Genomic DNA, 26,083 nt, shown 5'->3' on the forward strand with positions numbered 1-26,083 from the left:
AGCAGACTTCGCCGAGATAATTTTTACTTACTAGGATGAAAATTATAGCAATATTGTCATTTGGGGTCGTATGTATAGTGCAAAGGACACGAAAATGTGTATATTTCTAAGTCTTATAAAAATAAAATGTTTATTTGAAGAAGAATTTGTACAGTGTATCATTAATATGCAATTTTGGGTTATGAATATTTTGTAGGCTTTGATGGCCTGTAAACTTTACAAAGCCATGTCACATGAAGCCGACTCAGATGATCTTGAGGTGGACATCTCAGACGAACTCAGGTCGTATGCAAAGTAAGCAACCAAAAACAAAAAACTCAATAAACAGAGACAACCTTCAGAGCAGTTTGAACAAAATTGTTGCGAATTTATAAAGAGAAGTGACTTTCATGTAAACTTTTCTGTGCGATACTTTCAAGATGACTGTAAGTTGGTGAATTTTCTCTGAAAACTATGGCTTTTCAGTCATTTACAGCTCTAATAAAGAGAGCTACTTGTGTTATGATTTTTTTGCCTGATCTTTTAATGGTAATGATGTATAACCCTGCATATAATTAAATGTAACAAATATTTCTAAAGTCATGTAAATATGATGCATAAAAATATGAATTTTCACCTATTAGGGAATTCCAAGTGTTGGCTTTGGAGTTACTGGAACACTGTTACAAGATAGACGATGATTACACTCAACAGTTACTCACCTATGAGCTAAAGAATTTCAGTGACCAGACGTGTCTTAGCCTGGCTGTCGCAGCTAATCACCGAGAGTTCGTGGCCCACACCTGTTGTCAAATTCTCCTAAACGACATGTGGATGGGAGGCCTACAGATGAGGAAGAACAGCAGTCTCAAGGTGGGTTAATACTGTCAGATCCAGGATACATTACAGCTTCCTGTTCTATTCCCGTAAGGCTCGCTGTCTTGAGTTTTAGAAGAAAATGTAATGGTCAGGAATTCCAATGGGAACCTCCCAACTCTTAAACAGAGGTTCTAAGCCTCTTGGCGTGGGATATGATCAATGATTAATCCAGCCGTGCTTTTTCCAGTCCATAAATACTGTTGAATTATTGGAAATACCATTGTGCTGAAACTGAATATTATTAAAAGTAATTCAGTGAGGAGCACAAGTCATTGGAAGTACAGATATAAACTGTCAAAGGGAAGCAACTCTTCTTAGTTTGTTGTTATGCATACAGATAGTCTCAGTAATAGATATCATGTCAGTCATTGAAGGGGGGAGGGATTATGGGATTATACTGGTGTATTAATGAACACCCAGGGGTGTAGAGGTAGTAAGTGATCAGAAACCTTGGAGTATTGTGGGTGTATGGTGGTAGGATGTCCGTTATGTGATGAAATGACAATTATATTTTACATTACAGGTAATATTAGGTATACTGATTCCCCCGTATATTCTGGCCCTGGAGTTTAAGAGTAAAGAAGAACTACAGTTGATGCCTCAGACGATGGAGGAACATCTGGACGAACTGGAGAACCAGGCGAGTGAGGAGGAGGGAGAACTATCCTTCAGTGAGGACATCAATGAGGACCATGTAAATGAGGTAAGAACACGTCGAAGAGGAAGAGGCAGTCACCGTCAGAAGATACTCAATGTTAACCAAGAATACTCGCCTACTAGGAAGCTACCTGCCAACACCTGAAAAAAGTTTGATGATTGACTAATACAATATTTGTGCAATAATTGGTTTGTAAGATGTAGTATCTGGACAAAATTTGACTATCAATTAAGCAGGAATTTTATTATTGGTTTCTTACTTGCAGAATCTGTACATAGATGAAGTTAACATAGAGACCAGCTTCCATTCGTCCAGCCAGGGTTTCCCGAGAGAAAACGGATCTCTCCACAACGATAGTAATCAAGAATACTCACAATTTACAATTAAGAAAAAGAAAAGCCCATTACGACTCGGCAAGAGGATATATGAGTTTTACAATGCACCTATCACCAAATTCTGGTTTTATACAGTAAGTGCTTTGTTATCATACTAAATCACCAGTAATACTATTGTAAACTACCAGCATCTTCAGGTTTATTCCTTTGTTTGTGTTAACTGTCACAATTTTTCATCACCTGACCATAGCATTGTCCCTTTTTTTGTCTATGTGTGTCATGTGTTAATTTAGCCTTGTGAACATGATAACCGCAAGAGGGAGATAAAATGAATGATAGAAACTTATGAGAGATCTTTGTTTACTTACAGATGGCCTATCTGGGATTTCTCATCTGTTATACATACGTCGTGTTAGTGAAGACTTCTCCATATCCAAGATGGCAGGAATACCTTGTCATGTCCTACATGTTTACACTGGCCATCGAAAAGATCAGACAGGTAAGAGGTCATGTTCAAATACAGAAGGGTTCACCCAGAAATCTCCCAAAATGATTGGATAACCCCCAGGTAACACCTTTATGCATTTTATCTTACCATGGACAGAAATGAGCCAATTTGATTGGTGGAGAGCTGTAACCAGGTGTTCCCCTTACTCATATGTTGTAACTACAACAGACATGTCCCAAATGATGGATCAAGAGCTTTTACAAGATAACTCTTTTATGAAGTTTATCTATCTGGGACGATTGGTTCGCCTGTGATCAGTGTGACCGGGTGGGGTGTGTTGCTTGGTGTCTTTGGCGGCATGCTTCAGTGATATAACACTATGGGTGATCGGGTGGTGTAGTGGTTAAGCCGTTCGCCTTTCATCTAGCCAGCCGGGGTTCGATCCCCGACAGGGACGTGAAAAGGTCAGGGGTCACCTGCCCGACCACATGGGTTTTCTCTCGGCACTCCGGTTTCCTCTCACACTAAGACCTTTCGCGCGCTTACATCCAGACCATCGATAGTGATTTACATAAGTTGTATAACTTGTTTCTCAGTCGATGTAAAATAAATAAAGTTTATATTTATATAGCACCATTAAAAAGGCAAGAGTTCCACTACACAAGAAGACACAACATGAATATACTGCAGTCTCACAAAACACCCACCTCGCACTTCACACACGCTACACACTGCATACATGGGAGGCCGTCCTTACATGACCCTTGCTGTTAATAGGGCATTAAAATAATCAAACAAGCAATCGTACCTTGAACAAAAATGTCCCAAGATGATAACTGACCCCAGTAACAAGTTTTTAGTAAGCTATGTGGATGACGTCACTTTAAAATAAAAGTGCAGAGTCTTTCACTCTAAGTTTGCCGTCTTACCATCCTTAAAATAATGTTTTTCTGCTTTATGTCAATTTTCTATGAGAGCTTGCTCCCCTGTGCTAGTTAGAAGTTGAGGACGTGGTGAGAGTGAAGTCCAGCATCTTGGTGTCTGTGTACAAATTGATAAGATCAGACGTAATACCCAAACCTAGAAGACTTTTTTGGTAGGCAAGACATCAACAATTATTTATTGATGTGTCTTTTGTCTCACTTTGTTTATTCTGTTTGCAAAAGATTAACAATTCATCAAGAACTAAGAAATCTAAAGTTTTCTAGCATACAATGTAAATATGGCAAGCCTCAGGTTAATCAACAAGAGGCCCAGAGGGCCTGTATCGCTCACCTGGTTTTTTGTTAGTAATTATCACAAGACTCAGACAATTAGAAAAATAAGCAAAATTGACTCCCAAAGTTTAATTTTGAATCACAACCATACAATGATGCTATTGATACCATACAAATATGCTATCCAATACATAGGTTGAGAGACAAAGTAATTTATATGAAAATAGTAGCCTAATTGACCTTTTGACCTCGCATCTATTGCCGTCTAAGGCCCCGGGGATCAGCCCTATCATTTGTACAATTTCAAATCCCAACCCTATAAGGATGCTACCATTGCATTATAAGTGCTCTTCCATTCTTAGTTGCAGAGAAGAAGTCGTTTATATGGAAATAGCTAAATTGACCCCTTTTGACCCCACCCTTCAGGCCCCCGGGGGGTCAGCCCCATCATTTGCAAAATTTTGAATTCAAACCCTATAAGGATGTAACCATTGCATTATGAGCGTAATCCCATGTTAAGTTGCAGAGAAAAAGTTATTTATATGGAAATTGACCACTTTTGACCCCGCCCCTCAGGCCCCCGGGGGGTCAGCCCTATCATTTGCACAATTTTGAATTCCCACACTATAAGGATACTACCATTGTATTATGGGTGCTATAACGTGCTTAGTTTCAGAGAAGAAGTCGTTTATATGGAAATAGCCAAATTGGCCCCTTTTGACCCCGCCCCTCAGGCCCCCTGGGGGTCAGCCCCATCATTTGTACAATTTTGAATCCCCATCCTATAAGGATGCTACCATTGCATTATGGGTGCTATCCCATGCTTGGTTTCAGAGAAGAAGTCGTTTATATGGAAATAGCCAAATTGAACCCTTTTGACCCCGCCCCTCAGGCCCCCCGGGGGTCAGCCACATCATTTGTACAATTTTGAATCCCCAACCTATAAAGATACTACCATTGCATTATGAGTGCTATCTCATGCTTAGTTTCAGAGAAGAAGTCGTTTATATGGAAATAGCCAAATTGACCCCATTTGACCCCGCCCCTCAGGCCCCCGGGGGTCTGCCCCATCATTTGTACAATTTTGAATTCCCACCCTATAAGGATGCTACCATTGCATTATGGGTGCTATCCCATGCTTGGTTTCAGAGAAGAAGTCGTTTATATGGAAATAGCCAAATTGAACCCTTTTGACCCCGCCCCTCAGGCCCCCTGGGGGTCAGCCACATCATTTGTACAATTTTTAATCCCTACCCTATAACGATACTACCATTGCATTATGAGTGCTATCTCATGCTTAGTTTCAGAGAAGAAGTCGTTTATATGGAAATAGCCAAATTGACCCCATTTGACCCCGCCCCTCAGGCCCCCGGGGGGTCAGCCCCATCATTTGTACAATTTTGAATCCCCACCCTATAAGGATGCTACCATTGCATTATGGGTGCTATCCCATGCTTGGTTTCAGAGAAGAAGTCGTTTATATGGAAATAGCCAAATGGACCCCATTTGACCCCGCCCCTCAGGCCCCCGGGGGGTCAGCCCCATCATTTGTACAATTTTGAATCCCCACCCTATAAGGATGCTACCATTGCATTATGGGTGCTATCCCATGCTTGGTTTCAGAGAAGAAGTCGTTTATATGGAAATAGCCAAATGGACCCCATTTGACCCCGCCCCTCAGGCCCCCGGGGGGTCAGCCCCATCATTTGTACAATTTTGAATCCCCATCCTATAAGGATGCTACCATTGCATTATGGGTGCTATCCCATGCTTGGTTTCAGAGAAGAAGTCGTTTATATGGAAATAGCCAAATTGACCCCTTTTGGCCCCGCCCCTCAGGCCCCTGGGGGGTCAGCCCCATCACTTGTACAATTTTTAGTTAGTAGCCCATAAGGATGCTACCAGCCAAATTTTGTTGAAATCCGACCAGCGGTTATGGAGAAGAAGTCGATTGTTGACGGACGGACGGACGGACGGACGACGGACGACGGACGACGGACGACGGACGACGGACGCCGGACGCCACGGTATGGCATAAGCTCACCTTGGTCCTTCGGACCAGGTGAGCTAATAAGACAAGCCAAAATTGTTCACTTGGGTTGAGATACCCTATCTACTTAACAGGTCCATGTTTGATTCTTTTTCTCCCATCCTTAAAAAAAAAAGAAAAAAATTGAAATTTTAGTTGCTTTCCAGTGTTTTCATTGGGCCATTATCACAGGAGTTTTGTAATGCACCAAAATTAATGACGTCATCGACAATGCATGTTGCGTTATGCCACATGTATTCATGAGGTCACATAATTGTTAAGTGCATGTGAGCTGTCTTAAGACTCCCTGTGTAAGATAGAGTTATTGTTTCCATAGCAACCACAGGATAATAATCCCTGTGAGGATGGGAGAAAACCCTATCATACTTGGCTGAAAGACATTAACAGATCAACCAGGTTATACTAGTACTATGGCTGTTGTTGGATATCCCTCAAAAACAAATGTCATGTTCCAAAGGGTTATCTCCCCTTTCTGGGAGTTGCTGTTATGGTTAAACCTTTATGATTCCTCAGTTACCTCCCCTTGCTGTGTTACTGTTGTGGTTTGTTCTTATATAAATGACTACTTTGGATTTCCCATAGTTATCTCCCCTTGCTGTGTTATTTTTGTGGTTTCTTCTCATAAATGACTATTTTGGATTCTCCATAGTTACCTCCCCTTGCAGTGTTATTGTTGAGGTTTATTCTCATAAATGACAATTTCTTATTCCCCATTGTTACCTCCCCTTGCTGTGTGACATTCATGGTATTCGTGATAATTACAGAGTTATCTACCCTGTTGAATAATGATTATATTATAAGTTTGATTTCCTGACACCAATCTCAGTCTCTCTACAGGAAATAGCACTTAGATATGTAAATACATTCATCATTGACCCGCTAATGGTTTAAAATTTTAACATTTACACTCTTCAACATTTTGTAATTGAATTCTTTCAATGTTCAACTGTTAGTAAGGTTGATCAAATTTGTGTATTGTACTTTGCGTCCCGGATTCCTCGTTATGTTAGGAATGTTGCTAAAGGTAAATAAATAACAATAAAGTAGGTCACTGTTATAGCGAGTACAAATATGTTAAAATGTTTAATATCATTGGTGGTCATTGAGTGTGGTGAGTGTAAAATATATAAGTACGTCTGTCAAATAATTGGTATATTCAAACAACAGGAAGGAGCCAGCACATATAAAAAAAAAATTGCTGTGAAAGGACTAGGTATGGTAAGGGTCTTTTGTGGCCCCCAAATCTGCTATTTTTCAAAGTCTGTTATTTTAAGATGTTAATCATGCATTTCAAATATTAACTACATATTTGACGTATTAGGTAATATAGCAGTTCTAGTTGCTATGGCAACCATTTTTATTATTCAATAATTATGCAAAATGTGAAAATTTTATCAAAATTGGCCTCTTTTATACAGTTTTTCACCTAGTTAACATAGAGCGCATTCTAGAACAAACTTTATATTTAAGGGAATTAGCAAACTTTATATTTCTCAAAATGATGTATTCTTCGTGTCTGCTTATTCCCTTAAATATAAAGTTTGTTTTAGGTTGTGCTCTATTGCTTTTAAAAGAAAAACTATCAAAAAATATGCCAAAATTGACCAAATTTTGAAATTTGCATAATTTATGCAAAGCTACCATGGTCGTATAGCAAAAACATACTTTCTGTCAACAAAAATATCATTAAGATTTTATTGGGAGCATATTCAATATTTCAATCGCAGCAACTTAATTTCTAAACACTTAATTTGAAATTTGGTAGACTTAGGGGCCAAAAAGAGCCATTACCATATCTAGTCTTTTGTTAATAAGCTAAACTAGATTCAAAAGAGAAATGGTGGAATAACGTCTTTATAAAGAGTTGCTTCTCTTGTGAGGTTATTCTAATTACATAATGACAGAATAGAGAAATCTGTGAATGGTATCTGTTTTCTCAAATGCTATTGTTTGTATCAATACCTGATGATATGGGGGTCAGAATAGGGAGGTTTACATCTTTGTCTGTATATTGATGGGTCAGAACAGGGAGGTTTTCCACCTTAGTCTGTTTATCCAAGGATCATAATAGATGAGGTGTCTGTATATCCAGGGGTCAGAAAAGGAAGGTTTTCATCAAAGCCATTTTATCCAAGGGTCATAATAAAGGGTGTCTTTTTAACGAGGGGTCAGAATAGGAAGATTTTTTCCTTGGTCTGTGTATTAAAGGGTCACACAGAGGGGATGTCTGTTTAAAGAGGTTCAGAACAATGAAGTTTCTATCTCAAGTCAAGTTACCCAGGGTCAGAATATACAGGTTTGTGTTAGTGTGATAAAGGTCAGAATAAAAAGGTTTAATCATGGTCCTGAATAAAGAGGTCTGTACATTGGACATTATAGATATTATATTCATTGGTGTCTGTTTACAGAGAGGACAGAATACAGAGGTTGGATATAGATCGCTGGTATTGATTAGCCACACAGCCTATTATTGTGGCTTTGTCACTAACACCATATCTCTATCCTTTGTTTACTTTCATTGTTTTGTGCCTTTGTGAGAATGTTATCTTCCATAAACAGTGCCATTTAAACAATGTTTCAGTGGCAGACTCGAGATCTGCGTCCATTGTGTTTCATGAATCATATAATCTCTTATAAACTAATTCCGATACCCCTGTCAATGCTGGCATCTGTTGACTATTTGCTGTTGTGTTTTATGAGGATTGGCGGACTGTTACAATGTAAATCTACACAACTAATGGGTTATACATGAAGGCATCAAGGGGAGAAACTCGAGTCCATTGTACATCGCAGCTATTTCATAGAAAACGATAATTCAATAATTTCATATGAGGAAATATAGTCTTTTATCTTCATCTGACCACAAGCTTTATGTTATACTACATAAAAGGTGTTTGGTAACACTATATAGCCAAATACTGGATTCCGATTGGCTACATACATCGGCACTATTTGCAATAGTCCTTGGGGAAGCAGGCACTATTGAAGTGGCCTGAAATTGCACGTGAATCTATTGTGACATCATTATTACCTGACGTCATTATAATGTTGCCCTTCGACCGAAATGTCAAGATGGCGGACAGCTAGCCCATGGCCTTTGCCTCAGACACTATTCCATCCCTCGACAATACTATTGAGATAATAGTGCCCTCTCAACCAGGCCATAATAGATAGATAGTGTTGTATGATCACGACTGACTTCTTTGAATGTTACAATATACAGGATGTACGGTGCAGGAACCTAATTAGGTCAGAAGATTTGACCAGAAGCTACAAATGTGTACATTTAGAAAAAAAAAAATAATAATATACTAATCTAGAATGTGTATTTAACATTTTTGGTTGAGTAATCCGTCAGATGCTACAATTAGACCATGTCGTGCCATAACTATTGGTTTGCAATTATACCCAAGAAACATATATAATCAGCTCAAACTCTCTTAAATAATGATAATGATAAGGCTAAAAGTGAACTACAAATTTATTTACAAGAAAATGAACAGAAACATTAATCAAAAGGACCCGTTTCCCGCGAGGGTGTAATCATAAGCGGTAGGGAACTCGTTGTTTCCTGACCTGACCCCATACTCACACTCGACTTGAAGGTCAGTCTAGCCTTGGGCGGGTTCTTGCTCTGTTTCCACTGGCACATGAACTTAACAAACTCCATACGGAACCGCTGGCCGGTCAGACAGTACAAAAAAAAATTGATGGAATGGTTGATGTACATAAGGATAAAGCAGATAACTTTTCCCAAAACCTGGTTGCCCATTTCATCTAAGGTCTTTGGCCTTCCTTTCAATAGGTCGTACACAGAGCGTGGCAGGGTAGTTACAATCCAAACAAACGAAATGACCAGTAAGGTGAAGGCGAGGCGACGGTGTCTGTAGCGGGCGATACGATCGTCTTTTGTCATGTTGCTGAAGATGCCTTTGTTTCGTACAAGAGATACGACAATGAGTGAGTTAAATACCAATAGGATCCCAAAAGGCAGGAATGAGTACAGCAGCAGATTGACCCAGGGAAACACATTACACACAAAATTTTCATAAGCGTACGCAGCACATATAGCTTGAGACCCTGGGGGTCGGGAGGGATCAAGAAGCAACTCTGCTGTCCAAAACAGATAAACATTCACCAGTACGAAGGTTAACACGATCATAAATGTGACAAATTTGGCACGCGAGAGACTGCACATCCTGTTGGCTCTTAGAGGAAACCAGACAGCCAGAAAGCGCTCGATAGTCACTGCCACAATCAGCCATGCTGACAAGTGCAAGGAGAAGTGTATTGTGAATATGAATGTCTTACAGGCAGCAGTGCTCATATGCAGCAGTTCAAACCCTGTCATGATCCTGATCCAGGTCTTTAGTGCACTTAGGTACAGCACCACCGTGTCCGCCACTGCCAGAGTGGCCAAATAGAAAAACGTCGGAGTCTGCCGCATCTCTCGTCGCATCATGATGATAAAGCTTAATACATTGCCGAAAGTTCCAATAAAGATAATGATCGGGAAACCCCAAGTGATGAGTTCCATGGCGATGATGTATCCAAGGGTGTCCTCAACGCTATCAAACCTCAGAGGAACCGACTCATTACTGTAGTTACCAGCCATCTTTGTTCAGGCTAATTTGTTTTCTTTGAGAAATGTTGTCTTAAAAAACCAAACAAGGACTTCCTTCCTTCATAACCAGTTCACAGTTTGCACTCAACAAAATATGTCCAAAGTGAATAAAAATTGATGACAGTTTGAAATTCCAGAGTTCTTCATCATTTTAACAGAAACACAATAAAACGAATACTGTATATCCATTATCTATCCGTCTGTGTAAATTTGAACTCTGAAACCCATTCTCCTGCATAAAAGAGCATTTGTTTTTGAAATCAATTTTGAAAGCTTGTCATTGTAGTAGTGTATTAACGACCCTGTAATGGCACCTTTGTTTGCTGTTGTGTCGCTACAAATTTCTGGCCGTTACCGGGATGGGAGGACTTGTCAACAGGAATCAGTCGTTTCATCTGGAACTAAATACAAATTGAAAGTACTGTTAAAACTCTATTGATTTCCACGGCGGCGCATCAAACATATAATCTTGTAACTACCCAATAAGGATTGGAGCCATCAGTTGTTACCCGGATAACGCTGTTGGACTCAGGTGGTCTCCGGAAACTGACCACTCGTACCAGATGGACAAAGCATACTAAAACAAACATTATCCTGCAGGAAATTGGCACGTTAAAAGCCTTGGATTCTGTTATTATGAGAAGGCTTGTCTTAAGGGTGTATGTTGCCTCCTGGTTCAAACATCTCAAAGATAGTGATTTATCTGACCATTATATTAAATATCAAGGGATTGCTTCTTTTAGTAAAAATTAAAAAATCTTTATTTAAAAAAAGGTATATTTAGTGGATTTCGTGAGTGAAAAAAAAATCATTACTTTCAATTGAAGTAACAATTAAGATGACAATTTTGCTTATTCAACGCATTTTGCAAAGTCAACGGGTTGGTTAAAATCCTGTATGTACTCATTTCACAAACATTATTTTCATCTCTTATTTGTACTTGTAAATTAAAACCCTTTACATTTAAAGTACTGTTACTATCAAAATGTTGGTAACTTTATTCGGCGATGAATAACGTATCAAAAGTTTATCTTGATTGGTGAATATAAAAAATACGGCACATATAACTTTAGTATTATGGATATTAACCTTTTCATAAAAACAAACAAATGGAAGATTAGAAAGAAAAACAAATTAAAGCTGCTCCACCGCCGACAGATAATAAACGATACTCATCATTTAAACAATATTTGGTGTTTAATCGTGTATATATATGTCTAATTAAAACAAAAAAATAATATAAAAATAATTTGTTTTGCTTTTAGTGCATGCGCAATCAATACTTCATTCCATATAGAAATAGTGTCACAGATTTTTTTCGGGATGCAATTAATTATTTTTGATATTTTTATCTTGAAATAAAATTAGAAGCTCAAACTTTTCAATGGTGGTAATGATGTAAAGTAAGTAACTTTTGTAAATGAAGAAAAATACTAGTTCGTCTGCTCTTTTTTTTTATTGAGAAAAAATACTATTTGTCAGCGGTGGAGCATCTTTAAACAAACACTATTACTTTTGTTAAATTTGACCTTTAGTTCATTCTGCCACATACTGGTTGAATCAAATTTGCACTTGTTAATTTATAATTGAATTATATATAATTTTTTTTTTAGATTTAGGATCTAAGTTAGTATAAATATATTTATATCACTTTAGATTTAAGTTGTAATAAATATATCTGTACCACCTTTCCTAACCTAGTTAATTTGTAATATATATACATGTCAACAATCAATGTTATTGAAATATTCATAAGAAATATGAAACATTAATATTAGTCATTAAAATATGTAGTCACAGCTAAGTTAAAATCATCAAAATTGTTTACAGATTATTGCAAACTTCAATAAAATTAAAAACACAAAAAAATGAATATTTAAAGATGATCCACCGCTGACAAATAGTATTTTTTTCAATAATAAACAAGAGCAGAGGAATTAGTATTTTCTTCAGTTACAATAGTTACTTACTTTACACCATTACCACCATTGAAAAGTTTGAGCTTCTAATTTTATTTCAAGTGAAAAATATCAAAAATAATTAATTACATCCCACAAAAGGTTAGTGGCACTATGTTCTATATTGAATGAAGTACTGATGTACCAAAGTCAAAATAAATTATTTTATATTATTTTTGTGTTAATTAGACATATACATGATTAAACATAAATTATTATTCAAATGATAAATATCAATAATCCTCTGTCGGCGATGGAGCATCTTTAAAAAAAAAATTGTTAAAAAAAAATCAAATTTGAACTTACTTGACTGACTTCCCTCTGTTGTTCCATCCAATACCATCACAAAGTCTTTCTGTTTGACACTGTAAACTTACAATATATACCTGTCACCATATTGTAACCTTTTTCTTTATAGGCAATCATCTGTAATTATGTGACATTTTTACTTGACCATTGTCTAACATGCTGGCTATCATTGTTATAGACCATTGTTAACCATGCTGGTCCCCGTAATAGGTTTGAATGTCATAGCTGTTGGTATAGTTGCCTCGTTATTTTCTGATTTGTGCTGATCAATCGGGTGATTCTCACATTGTGTTGTCCACTAGCTGTGGCCTCTGTTAGTCAATCTAATTAGTAATGTAGCTATGGAGAGAGTCTAGAGGTGATAGCCGTGATGGGGGTGAGGGTGAGCTCTGTTAGCCTATGTAATTAGTAATGTAGCTGTGGAGAGAGTTAGAGGTGATAGGTGATGGGGGTGAGGGTGAGCTCTGTTTGCCAATGTAATTAGTAATGTAGCTATGGAGAGAGTTAGAGGTGATAGGTGATGGGGAGGCAGGGGAGGGGGGGGGGGGGTGAGGGTGACCTCTGTTAGCCTATGTAATTAGTAATGTAGCTATGGAGAGAGTTAGAGGTGATAGGTGATGGGGGGCGGGGGTGACCTCTGTTTGTCAATGTAATTAGTAATGTAGCTGTGGAGAGAGTTAGAGGTGATAGGTGATGGGGGGCAGGGGTGACCTCTGTTTGCCTATGTAATTAGTAATGTAGCTATGGAGAGAGTTAGAGGTGATAGGTGATGGGTGGCAGGGGTGACCTCTGTTTGTCAATGTAATTAGTAATGTAGCTGTGGAGAGAGTTTATAGGTGATGGGGGGCGGGGGTGACCTCTGTTTGTCAATGTAATTAGTAATGTAGCTATGGAGAGAGTTAGAGGTGATAGGTGATGGGGGGTGGGGGTGACCTCTGTTTGTCAATGTAATTAGTAATGTAGCTATGGAGAGAGTTAGAGGTGATAGGTGATGGGGGGCAGGGGTGACCTCTGTTTGCCTATGTAATTAGTAATGTAGCTATGGAGAGAGTTAGAGGTGATAGGTGATGGGTGGCAGGGGTGACCTCTGTTTGTCAATGTAATTAGTAATGTAGCTGTGGAGAGAGTTAGAGGTGATAGGTGATGGGGGGTGGGGGTGAGGGTGACTTCTGTTAGCCAATGTAATTAGTAATGTAGCTATGGAGAGAGTTAGAGGTGATAGGTGATGGGGGGGGGCTGGGGTGACCTCTGTTTTCCTATGTAATTAGTAATGTAGCTATGGAGAGAGTTAGAGGTGATAGGTGATGGGGGGCGGGGGTGACCTCTGTTTGTCAATGTAATTAGTAATGTAGCTGTGGAGAGAGTTAGAGGTGATAGGTGATGGGGGGCAGGGGTGACCTCTGTTTGCCTATGTAATTAGTAATGTAGCTATGGAGAGACTTAGAGGTGATAGGTGATGGGGGTGAGGGTGACCTCTGTTAGTCAATGTAATTAGTAATGTAGCTATGGAGAGAGTTAGAGGTGATAGGTGATGGGGGTGAGGGTGACCTCTGTTTGCCTATGTAATTAGTAATGTAGCTATGGAGAGAGTTAGAGGTGATAGGTGATGGGGGTGAGGGTGAGCTCTTGTTATAGCCTATGTAATTAGTAATGTAGCTATGGAGAGAGTTAGAGGTGATAGGTGATGGGGGTGAGGGTGACCTCTGTTTGCCTATGTAATTAGTAATGTAGCTATGGAGAGAGTTAGAGGTGATAGGTGATGGGGGGGGGTGAGCTCTGTTAGCCTATGTAATTAGTAATGTAGCTATGGAGAGAGTTAGAGGTGATAGGTGATGGGGGTGAGGGTGACTTCTGTTAGCCAATGTAATTAGTAATGTAGCTATGGAGAGAGTTAGAGGTGATAGGTGATGGGGGTGAGGGTGACTTCTGTTAGCCAATGTAATTAGTAATGTAGCTATGGAGAGAGTTAGAGGTGATAGGTGATGGGGGTGAGGGTGAGCTCTGTTAGCCTATGTAATTAGTAATGTAGCTATGGAGAGAGTTAGAGGTGATAGGTGATGGGGGTGAGGGTGAGCTCTGTTTGCCTATGTAATTAGTAATGTAGCTATGGAGAGAGTTAGAGGTGATAGGTGATGGGGGTGAGGGTGACCTCTGTTAGTCAATGTAATTAGTAATGTAGCTATGGAGAGAGTTAGAGGTGATAGGTGATGGGGGGCAGGGGTGACCTCTGTTTGCCTATGTAATTAGTAATGTAGCTATGGAGAGAGTTAGAGGTGATAGGTGATGGGGGGCGGGGGTGACCTCTGTTTGTCAATGTAATTAGTAATGTAGCTGTGGAGAGAGTTAGAGGTGATAGGTGATGGGGGGGGGGGGGTGAGGGTGACCTCTGTTAGCCTATGTAATTAGTAATGTAGCTGTGGAGAGAGTTAGAGGTGATAGGTGATGGGGGCGGGGTTGACCTCTGTTTGTCAATGTAATTAGTAATGTAGCTGTGGAGAGAGTGGGGGGCGGGGGGTGACCTCTGTTTGCCAATGTAATTAGTAATGTAGCTGTGGAGAGAGTTAGAGGTGATAGGTGATGGGAGGGGTAGGGGAGGGGGGGGGGGATGAGGGTGACCTCTGTTTGCCAATGTAATTAGTAATGTAGCTATGGAGAGAGTTAGAGGTGATAGGTGATCGGGGGCGGGGGTGACCTCTGTTTGTCAATGTAATTAGTAATGTAGCTGTGGAGAGAGTTAGAGGTGATAGGTGATGGGGGGTGAGGGTGACCTCTGTTTGCCAATGTAATAAGTAATGTAGCTATGGAGAGAGTTAGAGGTGATAGGTGATGGGGGGGCGGGGGTGACCTCTGTTTGCCAATGTAATTAGTAATGTAGCTATGAAGAGAGTTAGAGGTGATAGGTGATGGGGGGCGGGGGTGACCTCTGTTTGCCAATGTAATTAGTAATGTAGCTATGGAGAGAGTTAGAGGTGATAGGTGATGGGGGTGAGGGTGACCTCTGTTTGCCAATGTAATTAGTAATGTAGCTATGGAGAGAGTTAGAGGTGATAGGTGATCGGGGGCGGGGGTTGGAAGGTCTTACAGGCTGCAAGAGACATAGAGATCTTATAAAGATTGTTGTTGGATATTTACAAGGACAAAAAGGAATCTTCTGATATCTTAAAAAATGTTGATGTTGTATGTCTAAGACAAAAAGAAATCTTTAAATATCATGGTAGTGTTGATGTAGGTATTAGGCAAGAAGGAATTTTTAAGGTCATCTGATCTGACATAGTCATCATGTTTTGTCCGTCGTCGTCTGACGTGCGTAAGCTTTGCACATTTTGAACTTCTTCTTCAGTTCTACCAGTGCAATTTGGCTGAAAATTGCCTGAAATGATCGTGACACTCTCCTGACAAAGTGTTGTTGTTTTTCAGGTCAATCCGATATCCACGGTGGCCACTCTAGCTGCCATCTTGAAAACACATTTGGAACTTTTTCTCATGTTCTACCGCTGCGATTGAGCTGAAACTTGCATCTCTGGTTGATCCCAAATCAAAGATGGCTACCATGACACTATGTCTATTTAATTTCTTAGACGATTATAATGTCAAGGTCGTCAGATGACCGTTAAGGCCCTTGGGCCTCTTGTTAAATATCTTAGGGATTTTTATATAAGTTTAAGACAAGAATGAATCTTTAAAAATCATAAGTTTAAGGCCAGAATGACAATATCTTAGGGGATGTTGATGTTTGATGTTTGAGATAAGAAGGAAGATATTTGAAGGATGTTGGATTTTGGAATCAAGGACTTGTCATCTTTTGTGCCATAGCTGTTATTTTAGGAAAATCATAGGTCTGACAAATAGTGTGACAGTGTGAAGAGAATTGAGCCAGAAACCTCTATTTATGCAACACATATTTTTGAAAATCGTATATTGTATTTGGCATCCCTGACAAAACCTCTAATATTAATGAAACAATATCTAGATTTTGACCAATCAGAAGGATGGTATGAGTGATTTTTATGATCTGTAGGTGTTGCTAATTGTTGTTAGTCAATCATTGGACCCAAGTTGTATTATGGGATATTTTGTTTATAAATGACAAGTTCTATAAGTTTCTGAGAGCTATGTTAAGGCCATAAAAATGTTCTAAAGCGTGAGAGAAGCTGAAGAGTATAGCCGATGCATTAGGTTGTAAAGTTTTCAAGGGTGTGGTAGTATACTGGATACAAGGAATGTGACTGTTAGGGATGGAGCCAGAGTCAATACCAGTATAATGGAGATTGGAGTGTTACAATGACTGTATACACAAGCATTGTTTCACAATCAATAGACATTGTCACCGCCTTATCCTCGTCTCTGTTCAGACGTTACATACCCATCCCACACAACACTTGTCCTAGGGTGGCTTCGTGCGACTTCTGCTCGCCCTTACATCATCGCTGTTTGAATAAACTCTATTTCTGACGTACAACCACGGAAATCCTGTACGAAACATTTTAACTGGAATTGTATCTGCATGCATGTGATATGGTGTAACGGTGAAATAATTGTTCTTAGGAAATTAGCGATATGAATGTTCTAAGTGCTATAGACATGTCCACTAATGATGGTACATATCATCATATATATAGTGGCTTAATATACAGAGGCTGCACCTTCCATTTCTGTATTGATTTACATAACAGAACAGTTAGTGACAGAAGTAATCTGATAACTATAGTCTCCATTACATCTAAATCCTTAATTACCAATCATAAATTAGCTAAAATCGGAAAATACAATATCTTTGTTTATTTATATGTATAAACAGGATAATTATTTGGGAAAGAAATCAAGCATCGTGATAGAACATATTACAAGCAGTGTCATGACACTCTCCTTTTATTGGACCAAAATTCAGCTCCATAGGCCTTATATAAACCATGGTGTCTAGGTCAAACATACACCAATACCATGGTCCCCAGGTCAAACATACAACGATACCATGGTCCCCAGGTCAAACATACACCGATACCATGGTCCCCAGGTCCAAAATAAACCTATGACATGATGCCCAGGCCAAATATACACAGATACCATGGTGCCCAGGTCAAATATACACTGATGTCATGATGCCCAGGTCAAATATACACTGATGTCATGATGCTCAGGTCAAATATACTCTGATGTCATGGTCCCCAGGTCAAATATACACAGATACCATGGTCCCCAGGTCAAACATACACAGACACCATGGTCCCCAGGTCAAATATACACAGATACCATGGTGCCCAGGTCAAACATACACCGATACCATGGTCCCCAGGTCAAATATACACAGATACCATGGTGCCCAGGTCAAATATACACTGATACCATGGTGCCCAGGTCAAATATACACAGATACCATGGTGCCCAGGTCAAACATACACAGATACCATGGTCCCCAGGTCAAATATACACAGATACCATGGTCCCCAGGTCAAACACATACACAGATACCATGGTGCCCAGGTCAAACATACACCGATACCATGGTGCCAGGTCAAATATACACAGATACCATGGTGCCCAGGTCAAATATACAGATACCATGGTGCCCAGGTCAAACATACACCAGGTCAAATATACACCATGGTGATTCATGGGCCCAGGTCAAAATACACGATCATGGCCCAGGTCAAATTCAAATGCCCAGTATACATACACTGACATGTGCCAGTCAAATATACCTGATCCATGGTGCCCAGGTCAAATATACTCTGATCTCATGGTGCTCAGGTCAAATATACACTGATGTCATTGTGCCCAGGTCAAATATACACTGATGTCATGGTGCCCAGGTCAAATATACACTGATTCATGGTGCCCAGGTCAAATATACACTGATGTCATGGTGCCCAGCCAGGTCAATACACTGATGTCATGATGCCCAGGTCAAATATACTCTGATCTCATGGTGCTCAGGTCAAATATACACTGATGTCATGATGCCCAGGTCAAATATACACTGATGTCATGATGCCCAGGTCAAATATACACTGATGTCATGATGCTCAGGTCAAATATACTCTGATGTCATGGTGCCCAGGTCAAATATACTCTGATGTCATGGTGCCCAGGTCAAATATACACTGATCTCATGGTGCTCAGGTCAAATATACACTGATGTCATGATGCTCAGGTCAAATATACACTGATGTCATGATGCTCAGGTCAAATATACTCTGATGTCATGATGCCCAGGCCAAATATCAATTGATGGTATGGTGCCCAGATCAAATATACACTGATGTCATGATGCCCAGGTCAAATATACACTGATACCATGGTGCCCAAGCTAAATATACGCCAGTGCCATAGTGCCCAAGCCAAATATAAACTGATGGTATGGTGCCCAGGCCAAATATAAACCAGTGCCATAGTGCCCAAGCCAAATATAAACTGATGGTATGGTGCCCAGGCCAAATATAAACTGATGGTATGGTGCCCAGGTCAAAAATAAACCAGTGCCATTGTGAACAGGCAAATATTGCCATGGTTGCCCTGTCTAGTGCACTTATTGTTCTGGGACTTCTCAAGATGTCATAAAGGTTTTATAATGAGTGGTTGCTGGATATGGGATTTATTATACAGGAGTTGGTTATTTTTAAGTTAAGATTCAAACTTTAGTGAGTGTCTCTTAGTACGTAATTTTTCGAAAAATAATTTTCAATGTGAAATAAATTCTAATTCCAACAACCTTGGGCCTGTTTTACTAAAATAATTCTATTCCAAAACCTGTGGCCTGTTCTACTAAAATAATTCAATTCCAACAACCTGTGGCCTGTTTTCTACTAAAATAATTCTAATTCCAACAACCTGTGGCCTGTTTCTACTAAAATAATTCTAATTCCAACAACCTGTGGCCTGTTCTACTAAAATAATTCTAATTCCAACAACCTGTGGCCTGTTTTATCTACTAAAAAAATAAATTCTAATTCCAACAACCTGTGGCCTGTTTCTACTAAAATAATTCTAATTCCAACAACCTGTGGCCTGTTTCTACTAAAATAATTCTAATTCCAACAACCTGTGGCCTGTTTCTACTAAAATAAATTCTAATTCCAACAACCTGTGGCCTGTTTCTACTAAAATAAATTCTAATTCCAACAACCTGTGGCCTGTTTTCTACTAAAATAATTCTAATTCCAACAACCTGTGGCCTGTTTCTACTAAAATAATTCTAATTCCAACAAACCTGTGGCCTGTTTTACTACTAAAATAAATTCTAATTCAACACCTGTGGCCTGTTTCTACTAAAATAAATTCTAACAACAACCTGTGGCCTGTTTCTACTAAAATTCAATACAAGGAGACAGTTTGCCAAATTCTGATTTAACAACAGTGATTTTTCTACGTTTGACAGGTGATTGCTTCGGAGCCGGTGAAGATTCGAGTGAAGCTGCGTGTACACTTCAGTCAGTTGTGGAATGTGTGGGACTCGATCGGCGTGATACTCTTCACGGTGGCTGTCATGATGAGGCACTTCCAGGATACCACCAAGAATGTCCGTGTCCTATACACCATCAACATCGTCTTCTGGTACATCCGAATACTGGAGATCCTCTCCGTCAATAAATATCTCGGCCCCTATGTCAAGATCATTGGCAAACTGGTAAGTTACTCTCCAATAAATATCCTGGCCCCTATGTCAAGATCATTAGCAAACTGGTAGGTTACTATTTGATAAATATCTCAGCCCCTATGTCAAGATCATTGGCAAACTGGTAAGTTACTCTCCAATAAATATCTCGGCCCATATTTGTCAATTTCATTGGCAAACTGATAGGTCATTCTTATTTGCTATTCCAATCAAGTCATCTTTGTTATTCATACTATTTTGTCAAGACATAATGTATTACTCACTTAACAAAATATTGGCCCAGTTTCATGAACATTCCTTAACTTAAATTTCACATAGAAAAGCATTACAGAAGTTAAGGAAATATCTTAAGTTAAGGAGCCTTCCTTAAAATCTGTGCTTTACTATGGAGAATCTCAAGTGAAGAGATTCCTTAAATTAAATGAAGGTTCATGAGACTTGGCCCAGATTGAAGTGAAAGTTTGAATTACAGTAGGGACTCATATTGTACTTCATTGTAAGTTCACAATGTCAATAAGACATCAAGTACCTGTCCTATTTTATATTTCTATGTGTTGTAGCTAAGAGACATGTCGTATTTCATCATCATTCTCCTGATTGTGCTGATGAGCTTTGGTATAGTGAGACAGGCCATCCACTTCCAAAATGAGGAACCGTCCTTAAAACTGGTCCGCAATATGTTCTTTTATCCCTACTGGATGATTTACGGGGAGCTGTTCGCTGACGAGATTGACAGTAAGTGCACCTTGACATGTATACGGGAACAATCTGATTAAAATACCGATCCTTATTATCACTACGTTGAATAAGGATCTGAGAAAATCCCATTAGGGGTCATGTCCAGGTGACCTTTGGAAATGGCCAATCAAATTAATGCTTGCAAAATTTTGACTGTGAAATTCAGGGGACGAAAAAGTTTGAAAATAAATAAGATGTCAGAATTATTTCCGTAGCCATCTCACCCAAAGAGCACAACAAAGCTATTCGGAATTGTTTGTTGGGGTGAAATAGCGTTCTCAATGGATAGAGCAACGTACAGAAAATGTATTTGATCTGAATTACACATGGTTAAAGGTCATCCGAAAATGACCCTAAATGAGATGTTCTCAGATCCTCTATTGAACAGAGTGGTTATAAGGATCTGTATTTCAATCAGATTGATCCGGGAAACAACAAACATCACAATATCGATACCCCATCCCCCCAACCCTTATCCCCAATAACCTGTATTTCCATATTACAGAGTTATCTGCCCTTGTGGGTAGGTATTGATTATGACAGAATGAGTAAAATGATGAGAGTTTGAACACAAACTTATGACGTCACAATCAATAACTGCTTGTAAAAGGAAGATAAGTCAGAAAAGTTGAGGTAATGACTTGTATAAAAGTCTTCTTCAGTTCAAATGTATCTGTTTACCTATTAGCACAATTGCAGAGAAATTATTTTTGTTTATTCTTTAGAAAGGCAACATATTATTTTGTTGTAATAATTTTCTTATTTCCAGCTTAGTGTTATAGCAGATTTTTGTTGAAAATCACCGGTATGAACATCTGCAATCAAACTCGTGTTCAGATAACTCGGAGAACAGACCTATGTGAGACTTGTTCTTAAACCATATCTGCCAAGCCATTGTTGAAGCAATTCCATATCATTTTAATTAGATTTATATTTGTTACAGCTTTGAGCTTGACCTTGGTTTAACACTAAAATGCTCTATATGTTTTAGCATGTACAGATGTTGAGCGAGAGGGCTGTACCTACGGATCGTGGGTAGCTCCTGCACTGATGTGCATCTACCTCTTAGTTACCAACATCCTCTTAGTCAACCTACTCATTGCACGCTTCAAGTAAGTCATGTAATCAATGAATCCATCGGAAAGGGTCATAGAACTTCATCTATAGGCCAATTAGGGCTCTTATTGGGAGAGAGTCATAGAACTTCATCTACAGGCCATTTAGGGCTCTTTTTGGGAGAGAGTCATAGAACTTCATCTACAGGCCATTTAGGGCTCTTATTGGGAGAGAGTCATAGAACTTCATCTACAGGCCATTTAGGGCTCTTATTGGGAGAGAGTCATAGAACTTCATCTACAGGCCATTTAGGGCTCTTTTTGGGAGAGAGTCATAGAACTTCATCTACAGGCCATTTTGGGCTCTTACTGGGAGAGAGTCATAGACCTTCATCTACAGGCCAATTAGGGCTCTTAATGGGAGAGTCATAGCACCATCTACAGGCCATTTTGGGCTCTTATTGGGAGAGAGTCATAGAACTTCATCTACAGGCCATTTAGGGCTCTTATTGGGAGAGGGTCATAGAACTTCATCTACAGGCCATTTAGGGCTCTTTTTGGGAGAGAGTCATAGAACTTCATCTACAGACCAATTAGGGCTCATATTGGGAGAGAGTCATAGAACTTCATCTACAGGCCATTTAGGGCTCTTATTGGGAGAGAGTCATAGAAATTCATCTACAGGCCATTTAGGGTTTTTTTGGGAGAGAGTCATAGAACTTCATCTACAGGCCATTTAGGGCTCTTTTTGGGAGAGTCATAGAACTTCATCTACAGGCAATTTTGGGCTCTTATTGGGAGAGAGTCATAGAACTTCATCTACAGGCCATTTAGGGCTCTTATTGGGAGAGAGTCATAGAACTTCATCTACAGGCCATTTTGGGCTCTTATTTGGATAGAGTCATAGAACTTCATCTACAGGCCATTTAGGGCTCTTTTTGGGAGAGAGTCATAGAACTTCATCTACAGACCATTTAGGGCTCTTATTGGGAGAGGGTCATAGAACTTCATCTACAGGCCATTTAGGGCTCTTATTGGGAGAGAGTCATAGAACTTCATCTACAGGCCATTTTGGGCTCTAATTGGGAGAGAGTCATAGAACTTCATCTACAGGCCATTTAGGGCTCTTATTGGGAGAGAGTCATAGAACTTCATCTACAGGCCATTTAGGGCTCTTTTTGGGAGAGAGTCATAGAACTTCATCTACAGACCAATTAGGGCTCATATTGGGAGAGAGTCATAGAACTTCATCTACAGGCCATTTAGGGCTCTTATTGGGAGAGAGTCATAGAAATTCATCTACAGGCCATTTAGGGGTTTTTTTGGGAGAGAGTCATAGAACTTCATCTACAGGCAATTTTGGGCTCTAATTGGGAGAGAGTCATAGAACTTCATCTACAGGCCATTTAGGGCTCTTATTGGGAGAGAGTCATAGAACTTCATCTACAGGCCATTTAGGGCTCTTATTGGGAGAGAGTCATAGAACTTCATCTACAGGCCATTTAGGGTTCTTATTGGGAGAGAGTCATAGAACTTCATCTACAGGCCATTTTGGGCTCTTACTGGGAGAGAGTCATAGAACTTCATCTACAGGCCAATTAGGGCTCTTATTGGGAGAGTCATAGAACTTCATCTACAGGCCATTTTGGGCTCTTATTGGGAGAGAGTCATAGAACTTCATCTACAGGCCATTTTGGGCTTATTGGGAGAGTCATAGAACTTCATCTACAGGCTATTTTGGGCTCTTATTGGGAGAGAGTCATAGAACTTCATCTAAAGGCCATTTTGGGCTCTTATTGGGAGAGAGTCATAGAACTTCATCTACAGGCCAATTAGGGCTTTTATTGGGAGAGTCATAGAACTCCATCTATAGGCCATTTTGGGATCTTATTGGGAGAGTCATAGAACTTCATCTACAGGCCATTTTGGGCTCTTATTGGGAGAGTCATAGAACTTCATCTACAGGCCATTTAGGGCTCTTATTGGGAGAGTCATAGAACTTCATCTACAGGCCAATTAGGGCTCTTATTGGGAGAAAGTCATAGGACTTCATCTACAGGCCAATTAGGGCTCTTATTGGGAGAAAGTCATAGAACTTCATCTACAGGCCAATTAGGGATCTTATTGGGAGAGAGTCATAAAACTTCATCTACAGGCCAATTAGGGCTCTTATTGGGAAAGAGTTCCAAGTGTGTATTAAAAATTTGAAAAATGAAAAGTGCTTAGAAGACGAAATTGTTGTAAATCTATACAGTTTTGTGTAGTTTTGGTCTTTATTTATGCCCAGGCAAATGAAATTGAGGTCTCAAAATGGGGGAGGGGAGCTTATTGGGTCAAATACAGTATTAGAACATCAGACATTATAATCATCTTGTATCTAATTATTATCATCAAAGTCATCAACAACTTATCAGCAAGCTTCTGAACACATTTATTATTTCAGGGACTGAATTTCTTGATTTTGTTTTTCAGTGCAACATTCATCAAAAACAACGCTAATTCTAGAGAGATCTGGAAATTTCAACGATACCAGCTGATTATAAACTATGAGCTTCGTCCCATTCTGCCCCCTCCGCTGCTTTTCTTCAGTCACATCTTTCTGGGATTTAAATTCATGATACGACGCTGTAAAGGAAAGCGGGATCTATTTGATAATGGGCTGAGTAAGTGACAGATAGGTTGTGTTTGATTTAAGCATTGAACATCTTTCAATTGGCATTCATAGCCAATATGAATGCCAACTGGATAGAGGCAAATTCCATGAAGCGCTACATGTTGAATTACCAAGAGATTTTACATTTACAATGAATAAAGAATTCATTATCGTCAAAGACAGAACAGCAACTTGAACAGCCATCTTACTTGATCACTAGTCTGGCACACGACAATTGTGACATCACAATGATAACGAGATCATAATAAGCAGATGGCAGATCATAGACTGATGAAAGCCAACTGTGCTTAGTAAATTTACAATAGCTTTTAATATGGCCCTGCTTTGAGCTGGTAATGTTCAGGTCCGTAATGTTCCTGCAGACCATTATGTATTTGCATATTACAGAGTTATCTGCCCTTGCGGGTAGGTATTGATTGTGACGTCATGTGTTTGCGAGCGTAACATCTTACTTTTCGGAGAAAACAACATGAATTGCGCCCACAAAATAATGATGTCACAATAGAAACCTACTCACAAGGGAGCTAACTCTGTAACATGCAAAGACGGATTATAGCCATATCAGGTCTTCTCTACTTTCATTCAGCTCTAAACTACGTTTAAGTCTCTAAAGAAGGAAACTTCAATGAATCTGAGCACTGCTTATTCTTACTTTTGCGTTTTGTAGAACTTTTCCTGTCATTGGACGACACAGAAAAGCTGCATGATTTTGAGGAAGAATGTATAGAGGACTATTTCCGGGAAAAGGAGCACCAGTTTCAGTCGTCAAACGAAGAAAGAATAAGGGTGATAAATGAGAGGTCAGTATTTAATCCAGTACTTTGTTCTCAAAAGACTTATTTTAATGCTTATTTTGCAGTTAACATGTGTTGCCAATATTTGATTTATGACTTTTGGTCAAAATTATCATACAATAAATCAGTCCGTTCATTCTACCTACCTGGTCTACCTGACTTTGGTCTGTTGCTTAGACATTTCCGTCTCTTGATCTTGAATAATTCAAAATCATTGATGCGTCAATGTACAACTACTTGGATAGGCTTTTAAAGGGACATGAACCTAAATTAACCATGTAAATTTGAGTAAAATACATATTTAACACGTGCCAGATACCTTACTAAGTAATATATATCAGTTATTGTGCAAATGTGTCAAATAAAATTATTATAATGGAAATTCCATCTTGCTGTATTTTTAACCGGCCCGGTCGAATTTTGTAACGAATTAAGTATAGTAGTGTTGAACTTTAGTGACCTCCCACAATGCACTGCACAATCTATTTTTATCATTTTTGAGGTAGGTATTCCCCACATTTTCTTGTCGTTTTAGATAACCAATCATCGTAATAAAATATTCAATACACATCTGAAAACCATATCTAAGCATACAGAACAAGTTATTTAAGGTTCATGTCCCTTTAACATAATACTACATTGACTGATATGAAATAAATAGACATGAAAGTAATGTTGAATATCCATCGTCTGTCCATCAACAATCCACTTCTTCTCCATGACTGCTGGTCGGAATTTAACAAAATTTGACTG

General features: G+C 39.2%; 2 protein-coding genes across 3 annotated transcripts in view; one reads left to right on the forward strand and one right to left on the reverse strand.

Annotated features, from left to right (window-relative positions):
- LOC138333881 (transient receptor potential cation channel subfamily M member 3-like) overlaps nucleotides 1-26,083 on the forward strand; it is a 156,424-nt gene that overhangs the window by 127,598 nt on the left and 2,743 nt on the right. For both annotated transcript variants that reach the window (XM_069282523.1, XM_069282522.1), the window contains exons 16-25: nucleotides 197-294; nucleotides 624-852; nucleotides 1,382-1,561; nucleotides 1,782-1,985; nucleotides 2,222-2,350; nucleotides 19,833-20,081; nucleotides 20,630-20,804; nucleotides 21,799-21,919; nucleotides 24,335-24,525; nucleotides 25,204-25,336. In XM_069282523.1, coding sequence (XP_069138624.1) covers nucleotides 197-294; nucleotides 624-852; nucleotides 1,382-1,561; nucleotides 1,782-1,985; nucleotides 2,222-2,350; nucleotides 19,833-20,081; nucleotides 20,630-20,804; nucleotides 21,799-21,919; nucleotides 24,335-24,525; nucleotides 25,204-25,336 — 1,709 coding nt within the window. The remainder of the gene's footprint in view (nucleotides 1-196; nucleotides 295-623; nucleotides 853-1,381; nucleotides 1,562-1,781; nucleotides 1,986-2,221; nucleotides 2,351-19,832; nucleotides 20,082-20,629; nucleotides 20,805-21,798; nucleotides 21,920-24,334; nucleotides 24,526-25,203; nucleotides 25,337-26,083) is intronic.
- Nucleotides 9,030-12,799, reverse strand: LOC138333882 (thyrotropin-releasing hormone receptor-like). Its single transcript, XM_069282524.1, has 2 exons — nucleotides 12,455-12,799; nucleotides 9,030-10,591 (listed from the first exon to the last, which is right to left on the reverse strand). Exon 2 carries the CDS (start codon nucleotides 10,179-10,181, stop codon nucleotides 9,075-9,077), a length of 1,107 nt encoding a protein of 368 aa, XP_069138625.1. The 5' UTR covers nucleotides 10,182-10,591; nucleotides 12,455-12,799; the 3' UTR covers nucleotides 9,030-9,074.

Source organism: Argopecten irradians, chromosome 10, assembly GCF_041381155.1.
Source record: "Argopecten irradians isolate NY chromosome 10, Ai_NY, whole genome shotgun sequence".
Taxonomy (NCBI): Eukaryota; Metazoa; Mollusca; class Bivalvia; order Pectinida; family Pectinidae; genus Argopecten; species Argopecten irradians.

What these genes read in the sequence shown, in the direction of transcription:
- LOC138333882 (XM_069282524.1), bottom strand. Translation starts at nt 10,181, where the DNA reads ATGGCTGGTAACTACAGTAATGAGTCGGTTCCTCTGAGGTTTGATAGC.